Source organism: Buceros rhinoceros, unplaced genomic scaffold (assembly GCF_000710305.1).
Source record: "Buceros rhinoceros silvestris isolate BGI_N320 unplaced genomic scaffold, ASM71030v1 scaffold27320, whole genome shotgun sequence".
Taxonomy (NCBI): domain Eukaryota; kingdom Metazoa; phylum Chordata; class Aves; order Bucerotiformes; family Bucerotidae; genus Buceros; species Buceros rhinoceros.
The window spans coordinates 1,941-11,839 of NW_010391702.1; the positions used below are offsets into that span (position 1 = coordinate 1,941).

At 47.2% G+C, this 9,899-nt stretch overlaps 1 protein-coding gene across 1 annotated transcript; it reads right to left on the reverse strand.

Moving 5' to 3' along the window:
- Positions 1-773: 773 nt before the first annotated feature.
- Positions 774-9,155, reverse strand: MCMDC2 (minichromosome maintenance domain containing 2). The gene is made up of 14 exons (XM_010142776.1): positions 9,056-9,155; positions 8,831-8,961; positions 8,680-8,739; positions 8,163-8,358; positions 7,188-7,310; positions 6,904-7,011; positions 5,619-5,747; positions 4,864-5,095; positions 3,514-3,719; positions 3,251-3,417; positions 2,792-2,968; positions 2,091-2,233; positions 1,444-1,553; positions 774-940 (listed from the first exon to the last, which is right to left on the reverse strand). The coding sequence occupies exons 1-14, from the start codon at positions 9,153-9,155 to the stop codon at positions 774-776; spliced, it is 2,049 nt and encodes a 682-aa protein (XP_010141078.1).
- Between the last annotated feature and the right edge of the window lie 744 nt (positions 9,156-9,899).

Consider the following 9,899-nt stretch of genomic DNA (forward strand, 5'->3'; position numbering starts at 1 on the left):
CAAAAGTGAATAAATCACGGGTTAAAACCTGCAGGGAAAGTTGTGGGTGTTTTGCCTAGATGAGAGTGTTTCTGGTGTCAGTGGTAGAGTTGAGCTCTCGGAGCCATCTAGGAGCGGTTTTTCCCCCTTTCTGGGAGGGATCTGCTGTCCCTTGCAGTTTAGATGGACTGTGGACACACTGGGGTTTGTTTTCCTTAGGTTACAGGAGCACACTGGCATCCTGGGCTAATATTCTGTCGCTGTTACGTAAAACTAAGACATAGAGCATCGAGCAGTATGGCGACACGTTTGTACACTGCAAAACATGTAGAGGATGAGTAACTTACGTGGGGGAAATAGAGTTTTAATATACTTAAACATATGCACCCCTTGTTGCGCGATACATCTGAAAAGAAGCAACCAGAAACACAGCAGAGAGTTCATGTAGCTGAATGAAACACCGGACTGTGAACTCCTGGTTTAATTGTTAGTTGTAGTCTTACTAAAACGCTGCTGTGCTCCTTGCTTTGTGCTGGGTGAGCAGCAGCCCCAGGGAGAGATGTTCAGGTTGTGGATTGATTCTGAAGCTGAGGGTGCAGGGGTGAAGAGATTACTCCTGCTGTCCAGCAACATTGTCACACAACTCGTCATTAAATCCTGTTGGTGCTGCTTTGTTCCTTACTGAAACAGCCCGGGGCTGTCTCACAGAACAGTAACACCATTACTAGTGGTGTCTTTCTGACTGGGGTCTCTCAAAAAGGCGGTGCCTCAGGCGTCCTTGCAGTGTGGGGTCCTCACTCTTCACGAGTGCTGTTGTGGGCTCCCGGGCCGTACGCGGCAATGAACTGCAGCAGCTGGTGGTGACACTGCGCGAGGTAACTGTCTCGCTGGTGCAGGGAGTCCTCATCGCTCAGGTCAAATGGAAACACGGGGTTTGGGGCTATGCATAATGCAGACTTGCCTAAGCGAGGAAGAAATCGCGACTTAGATTAGAAGACTTGGATCTTGCCAGGAGTCGGAAGCAAATAAAGCTGTGACAGAGGTTACTGTGTAATGCAGTTTTGTATGTCACCATTTTTAAGTGTTAACATCATAATTCTTGTCTTGCTGCCAGATGTGCGGGTGGCCAAACGTGATGCCAGATAAACAAAAACCCCAGCCAGCCCTTGTGTTATGTTTCCCCAGGAAGAGACATCTGCCCTGAGCTCGCCCTTGACCAGCATTAGAGGAGCACAGCCTCGTGTAAGTGGCACAAAGGATGCTGGCTTGGTGCTGCCTGTGGCCTCCTGATGTACGGGTGGCACCGGGACTCTGGGAGAGTCAGCTGAAGGATGTCTGCTGTCAGCCTTCAGCAGGGGAATTCTGGACTTGGACTGGAATGAACTGACTGCAAATGGTTGATTTCAAAGTGCCAAAACATGAGGACGATGGACCCCAGACTGAAGATGAACTTGTGTTACTTACCATGTTTCAGGGTAAGAGCCGACTCCAGCAACAAGACAGCGATCAGCGCATCTTCCTCCAGCACCGACTGCCTTAAACTGAGTTTAGCATGAGCCTTAGCCAGTGAGATCCTAGGAGATGGGTATAAGCATATCAGAACCAACAGACAGCCACCGCAGCCCTGACAGTGGGGGGTGTGGCCCTGGTCCAGGTGCTGCTGGCAGCTGGAAGGTCACACTGCAGCAGGGGTTTTCCGTGCTTCAGCGGTGTCACCTCCCCGCAAATGCTGTGCAGGTTACTGGGCACTGGCAAAGCACGTGCTGTGAAAGCAGTGGAACCTGGCACCATACCCACTGTTAATGTTTTCTCAGCTTGCATAGTACAAAGCTGTGGTAATTTAAATCCCATTTCTGTTTTTCTAGGTAGCTTTAACGGTGTAACTGTTTCTGGAATCACTGGGGTGTTCTGCCTGGTACAGTTCTTTTGACATATTCCCACCATCTATATATATAATAAATGGTATTCATAAATGCTAAATACAATTCTTTATGCTTGAGTTTTTAAACTTAAGAGCCTTGTCTAGGCTGATTTAACAAGCTCTTGAGCAGGTTAGTGCAATTTGTTTGGAACACAGGTGTTTCCCTTACTATGTGAAGAGTAGGACATACAGAATCTTCAGTGCAGGTGCTGATAGTGTTGCTCCATGAACCGAATCTCTTCGCACTCTGCGACTTGCAAGATAGTAGCCCTGAATGAGGTTTTCTGCTTCTGAACTCAGTTCAACGTGAAGGTTCTTGGCAACTGAGATAAACTAGAGAGAGGATATAGCATACCTCTTAGTATTTACCTGGAGAAGACAGGAGGTACACTCCCACCTTCTAACCCTGCCCTGGCACAGTAACAGTGTTGGGACACTCTGTAGTAGCGTTGGCTGGACATGGTGCTACCAGCAGTTTTTGGAAGGACAGCTGTCACCATTCAGGTGTGCGTAAGGACAGATCCCAGACACTCCCCAGAATCCCCTGTTAGTTAATTACACTGGGGATACTGACCGTTTACTCTGACCAGAATACTCCACAATCTGTAGTGAAGTGAACACTCCATTCTAAGGCAGGTCCCGGGGGTCTGTTCTCAGGTGAATGCTAACCTGGTGTGTTCCTCAAACAAGATCAAACTGAGCGGGTGATGCTGGCCCTTGTGAAGAACTGAGGCTGATATCAGTGAGCCTGGTGGTGGGCAAACAGGCAGGAAGTGGTGGGGTATGAACAGGTTTAAAAAGAAGCCCTCGGGGTGTGCAGAGAACCTGTGACTGCAGGAGCAGCACAACATTCCCCAGAGTACCGCGGCTCTAAGTGTCGGGATCTGTTACCTCCTCGTAATCCTGCGTTCGGAACTGCTGTGAGACTTTGTACAGCACGGCTTCAGGAGCAACGGCTTTCTTCAGGGTGTGGCGTACGAGAGGAGAAGACAATCGACACGAAAGGAACTCGGTGTGTATTAGAAGCCCAAAAGCATCTATGAGGTTAGGTGGAATCAAACTCACATCCTAGAGAGAAAATCCAGAGAAAACAATCGATTTGGTCTTTTGACTCCCCCAGTGGGGGCGGTGTTTTCACTGCACTGTTTGATCTCTGGGCTGAGCAATACCTACTGGGGGGAAAGCTAGCTCGTTTCAGAAGGTACTGCTGCATTTAAAGTCACTTCATCTGTGACTTTTGGGGCAATACTAACCCATTGGGTTGTTTTCAGTGTTTTCTAAGTTCCACTACCCATAACCACAAATGACCTCTGCAGCAAAGTTACTGTCATGGCAAGGCAGGTGCTTTACCATCTGCCCAATTAAGAAGTTATCCCTCTGCGCGTGTTTCTTTGGGGAGGAATCCACATCGACGAAGGACCAGAAGTTGGTCTGCAGGGGGATGGTCACTTGCTGGTCAGCCTCTTCTCCGTACTTCTTCCCAGGAATGAACACTGCTGTGGTTCTGCTCTCCAGCACTAGGACGGGACAGAACATGGCAGTTACACTGGGGTAACAAAGCCGGCTGTGTCTGGGTTGTTCTGTGCCCTGTTTGTTGGTGGGTGTGAGGTTACCGGACTGCAGCAGCTCAAGCTTATCCTTTCTGTATGCAGACAGGTCGCCGATGTAGCAGATGCCGCCCTTGGCCAGCACCGCGCTGCAGCCCTGAATGCTGGCGCTGCCTGTGCCGTGCTTGTCTTTGGACACAGAAGGGAAGATTTCACTGGCAGGTGGGTGGCGTACGCCCCGGGGCAGAAGGCACATGCTGTAATTCAGGAGCCTAGAGGTTGAAATAACTCTCAGTCATAAATTGTTCAATTACTCCATTTTTTTCAAAACTTAAATATGGTATAATGGTGTGCATATATATACACGACTCTCTTAGAAACAACCTTTGTCAAAACCAGTCACTCGAAACGTTTAACTCTGATACAGCGGTGGAGTCCAAGCTCCCTCTCCAACAGCTGCCAGCAAGGCTCCCGTTCTCTGTCTGCTCTACAGGCACTTTCTAGGATGTCAAAGTCTCCTAATTTAACCCTGTATCATTAACTCCTGCTCCAGAGGCACTTTGCCACTGGTGTCAAAGGGCAGAGGAGCAGGAACCCTGGCTGGCTGGACCTCAGAAGCTCTGCCTGCCTGGGTCACGCCCCCCTGTTCTTCCTGAGAAAGTGGGTGTACAGGGTTTTTTTTCCATCCCCTGTACTAAGTTCCTTGGCACAAAGAGGTTGAAACTGCCCATCTGGTTCCGCAGTCAAAGCTCCAAATAATTTTTGGATGTCAGAGCACAATTTATCCTACTCTTAATAACTGGAAGAAAATATTAATTAAAATTAAAAGGTATGGGACATTAGGCTCCCATCCCAGTAGAAGTCAGTACCTGGTACCCCCGCACTAGCGGCTGTGCCAGGCTGCTGGCACTGGAACGCTGAGTGCGCACGGGACGCAGCACAAGTGACAGTTCTGACTGCGATTTACAGAGTGCAGCTGCCTTAGTGTCAACCAGATGTTCTGATTCTTAGAGCACGGAGCTCCTGTGAGTGCTCTTACGAAATCTTGCTCTTAACCCAGGCAAAACTGCCTGCAGCCCATTTTTTTTTTAAATTTTGAACTAATTTCTACAGCTAAATTTTGAAATGTATTAAAAGTATGTTTTTGCACAACAAAAAATACTAATGAATTTTTTTAAGAACTCTCAGCTGAAAGTAAAATTCATGTTCCTTTCAAAGATCTTTTTCAAAAAGTGAAGCCCTGATTTGAGTTGGGGAAGGAGAAAGTAATTCTGTTTAAATCAATAACAGTATTTAGTTACATAGTCTGTATATTCTTTTAATATACAGTCTCTAGCTTTTCATGTAAGACCAACCATGTTACTTTCAAAAATACTCATGTTTTAATTCTGATTTATGTTAAAATTAAGGACTCACCTGTCAATTACGAGCGTGTCACTTGTCACAATCAGCAGATCCAGATAATCCGTGTTCTCTTTCTCACACGTCTGCACTAGACTCAGCAGTACGGCAAGTTTCAGAGTATTGTAGGTTCCTGGTGGAACAACTTGAGAAGCGAAGATGTTGGCAAGGATGGCAGAAAACCTCCAGCACGAGCCGGAGGTCAGCGAGAGTAGATGCTTAAAGCTGTTGCTGACAAAGGAAGGACCTACTGAAAACAAAGTGCAGGTGAACAGACCCTTCGCCAGAGAGCTGTGCAGATACACCAGCACAAACCACCCGGCTGGTCTTGACACGAAACTTACCGAGAACGGGGATGTTTGTTAAGCACTGGCTCAGAATGGAAATAGCTGACCGAATGTAAATGTTCGGCACTATCAATTTTCCTACTAAAGGCAGCAGACGGGATCTGCTAAAGCTGATGGAGGAAGAATGGGGTAACAAACTGAAATATCAGGTTCATTCCACGTATGACTTCAAAGTGCCTCCCAAGGGACGGGAGAGGTCCCTTGGGAAGAGAAGCTGAAGGATGGCAGTGAATTGTTCTGTAGTTTCCCAGTGCGTGGGAAGCGGGCAGAAGATACTGACCCCTCACAGTGAGCGAGAGGAAAGTCCCCGAGCAGTTCCGTAATCTGCACCTCGAGCTAACAGACACCAGCACCGACTCTCAGGATGTTGCTCTAGAAGGTTTTCCAAGTGTTTTTAGTCAATTCCTAACGGAACTGTCTTACCACTTGGTCTCTGGAGCTGTATGCTGTTGACCTCGATACATGCCGTAGCTTGTAAGCCGTTCTGCACGCACGCTGGAATTCCTATTATCTTGTACTGGTTCCCTATTTTCATTTGATTGGCTAGTTCATCTAGAAATTAAATAAAAAAGGTGGGTGGTGATGAGAGGAACCTGTACATGAGTCAGGGCATAAACGCATGGTCAGAAAACTGTTCTTCCCCTTCTGGACAGCTCGATGTTGTGATTTAATGGCAGAAAATGGCAGCAGGATGCCAGCTTCCCCACCATGGGCCAGAATGACAGGAAGCACACGGTTGGAATCAATCAGTGCACGAGGCAAGGACAGCACCTTCGATTCCTGCTAAGGAAAATGGATGATGTGTTTAGTTCTGCAAAGAAAATGGACTGTTGCTTGCAAGTGTCTGTTCCTATTTGCAGTGACACCATTATTGGTTACGTGTCCTATAAATGTCAGAGAAAAGCACAGTGAAAAGGAGATCCAAACTAAACAGACTTCAAAAAGACACACAAACAGCTTGGGGAATCTTTGTATTTCTGGACACCTTTAAAAAACCATATTTATTTTTTGGAAATGAGAGTTAGGTCTGACCACGTCTGAACCTCAGCTGTGAGACCCCACCTCACCTCACTGACCACTGAAGCCAGCGGCAATTTAATGCATGCATAACTTGCAGCATCCCAGCCAGAGATTCTGGCTTATGCTTTTATTATTATTGTTATTTTCTATTTAATTTTCAAGAAATGAACTGTATAATTCACTACACTTTTGGAATGTGAGGTCTTTTTGTGTTTTGTGAAGGGAATTAATGGAAATACGTCGGTAAGCTGTGACGTAAGTTGGATATTCACCTTAGAAATCATTGGGTATTTGCAATGTGGAAGGTAGTGGCAGGAGAAGCCAAAAATCCTGTCGGGACGTAGAAACCAGCTAGGTGGAGGAAGGATGTTAAAAATGCACAAAGTCACTACAGGACAGCACGACCGGAGGAAGTGGAATGGACATAAAAACAAGCTCCAGTGAGAAGGTGACACTGCAGCGCTGACCAGGGGATGTCACTGAAACAAAGGGTTACAAGTGAACACCACAGCTGGGGCACTGCTGGAAATACCGTTCAGTGGCCCAGCTAACTTCATCTGTTTTCTTCCCCTGATTTTTTAAAAGAACCGCAATATAAAGCAGGGCTTTCAGCATTGTACCCAGAGACACGGACCTGTACAGGAAACGGGCAGGGATAGCTGCAGCTCAGTGCCAGGCCCCAGCTCACCTCTCAGGAAAAGGGTAAACGTCTGAATCCTGCAGCACCACTGACCACCGGAGAACCCCTTCAGAGCATTAAGAACTTTGGCATCGATCATTTCAACTATTTGTTTATCTTTCAAAACAAAGGCAAAGGAAAGGTTAGTTCTCTTGAGAACAGTACAGCTTTTTACAAATTTTTCTAAATGACTGGTGTGTTTTGGGGCTTTTTCCCTGAACCATTTTGTTTACGTATGGTGTGACGCACGTAGGAGAGATACAGCTGTGAAACTAAAATCACACAGATCCTACCACCAAGTACTCTAAATTTCATGTCTTCCTGCAGCGGCGAAGAACACGAACCACACACAAAATCACTCCTCACTGTGGCAGACTCTGTAGCTCCAGGCAGATGCACTCTTATGTACCTAAACCCTGGGAAAAAAAAGAGAAAAAACTATTTAAAACAAGGACACGGCTTTTGCTTTACATTTCCCATTAAGAACAGAAGCAATTAAACGCTGGACGGTGACATGCCAAATTAACTGTGTGTTTCTTCCTGCACTCACACCCCACGCTGCCGGTAGAAGGATCATGCAGTTGTGGGAGGTTGAACAGAAGATGGCAGGATTCCCTGCCACGCTTTCCCGGGCGGAACGCTCGGCCTGGCTTTTGGAGCGCTGCCTGGCGTGGAAAGGACCCGCGACAGGGATATTCATCACAAGAGGTGCGTGCCCTCACAGAGACACCGTTAGGAGGTTTTGTTATGCGATTGTGCATCTCCTAAAATTCTGTGGTCTCTGTTACAAGCAGCAGCAAACAAACAAAACAGCCTGCGAGGTGCCTAAAACCTGATCCCGTGACGTGGGGGCACGGCAGCGGTATCGCTCAAAGCAGCGGCTCCACACAGGTCGGCCTCTCACTGAAGCACGCTCGCTATACGCTTGAAGCTTTCACCAGCCGCTCAAGCATACTGTGCTGCGGCATTTTTACACAAACACACAGTTTCCAAGAAAAAAAAAATATTTACTAGTTTAGCTATTTGTCTTTCAGATGACTTATTAACTTGTATTGGTGACCTGTCTTTTCTCACATAAACGATCATCTCCAGCGTTAGGAAAACGGTCTGCTGCCCGGCTGTGCTCCCAAAACACTTCCTGATGCTGAGCAGCCTCTGCTTTCCATTAACAAAAATCACACTGCGCTCGTGCAAAGTGCAGGGTTTTAACCTCTGTTACTGAAATTACTAAGAAGGTTTTGAAACAGTCCCCATTTCTTTTTTGCTACCTTCAGAAAATGGGCAGGTTTCCTCGGTACAAAGAAATCTTGCTCCTTGAGTGTATTTTGTTACTGTCCCCACTGCCATCGCTATTCCTTCAGCCATGTAAAATCTGTGGGACGTGTAATCAAAGGGAGAGGCAGCGAGGCTCAGAACGTAGCTTGGTAAAGGCGGCAGGTGAGTCGGTTTCAGCAGCACGCTGATCTAACGAGAGACACGGTGACATTAATACCAGCAACAGATTCTTCTCCTGGAAACTGCATTCCTCATGTGGACAAACACACAAGGTGATGCCCAGCCACAAGAAAAAAAATAATCAGACCTGCAGGAGGTGTGAGAGTAATTTGGTTTCGTATTAATTATCTCAAAACTCGTGCAATGTGGTTGGGTCACTTTAATTACAAACACCACCACAACCAAAGGGCAAAGGAAAACTGAAAAGGTAGCACAAAAGTAGTACTAGTTAAGGCCTCAGCACCCTTTGCAGATTTAAGGTCTGAACGGGGGAAATCGGTGCAGACTCACCTGGGCCTCTGTCTGCAGGTGCTCAATTAACGAGAGGGTCTTAACAGCTACGAAGCAGACCTGGGAGGGAAACAGAACTTCCCTTGAGAAAGGAAAATGACGGTACGGACGATGTACATTTGGCTACTCTCATCTATAAATAGGTACGTACTGACTGAAAAATCTGTGCAGCTTGGATGGGATTATGAAGGATGTAGTTTCCAAGAGCTGCGTCTAGTTCAGCAATATCAGAAGGGTTTATGGAAATGATGAACCGATACACAGCACAGCTCTGTTTGGAGTCTGGAGGAGCAAAGAGGCACCGTCAGTAAAAACAACAGGGGGTTCAGCAATATGACGGGTCAATTCAACAGAACAGCTGCCGACAGAGGAATACCATTGTATTTTTTGCAGTCGTGCACGAATTTCTGGAGGCCGCCGCTTCTGTCAAGGTAAACAAGGGCAATTTCCCTCATGCTCTGTATTTCACCATGCATCTCCCAGGAGAGGTCTTTGCACTCTATTAGAACGTCGGAACAAACTGTGAAGAGATGCCGTTAGACCGAGCCCCGCTAAGGTAGTAATCCTACAGGTATGTGTCAGCAACGCCGCAGGAAATGAAAATAAACAGTCTCCTTTTCAAACTAAGCCCTTCTCCACGGCCTCTTAAAACACCGCCATCCAACGGGAAGTCCTTTCTAACGGGTGAAGCACACCACGTCCCCAAGCACATTCCTGAAGAATGATCTTGTGTTTTCTCAGTGAATTATTTCACTGCCCAACGCCCTAACCCAGGAAATTAAGGTTTTCATTTAATTTAACATCCCCTATGTATTTTACAGGTATAACCAGCCTACAGAGAGTAAGACTGCAATACCTGCCTTATCTGAGGAGCCTGTCACGGCTGTTGAAAAGTCTTAAACTTGCTTTTTCAACGTAAAGTCTTGTACCGTGAAGCGCTGCTCTGCTGAGCGTGGAGGGAGAGTCCCTAAGGCCACGATCGGGAATGGTGAATATATGTACGCGCCTGTTTTACCGCCTCACAGGTTCTCTTCTACCAGGCGTCCTTTGTCCCCGCTGCAGATGGCCACTGCGACACGGAACTCTTCAAAACGAGACTTAGCGTCCTGGTGAGGGCCAGGACTCGCAGTTCCTGGGCTGATGAGGAAGCGGGGCTCGCAGCAGGTGAAGGGGCCCCTGCAGGCGTCCTCTGGGCTGGGAGGACAAACAGATCAACCCTG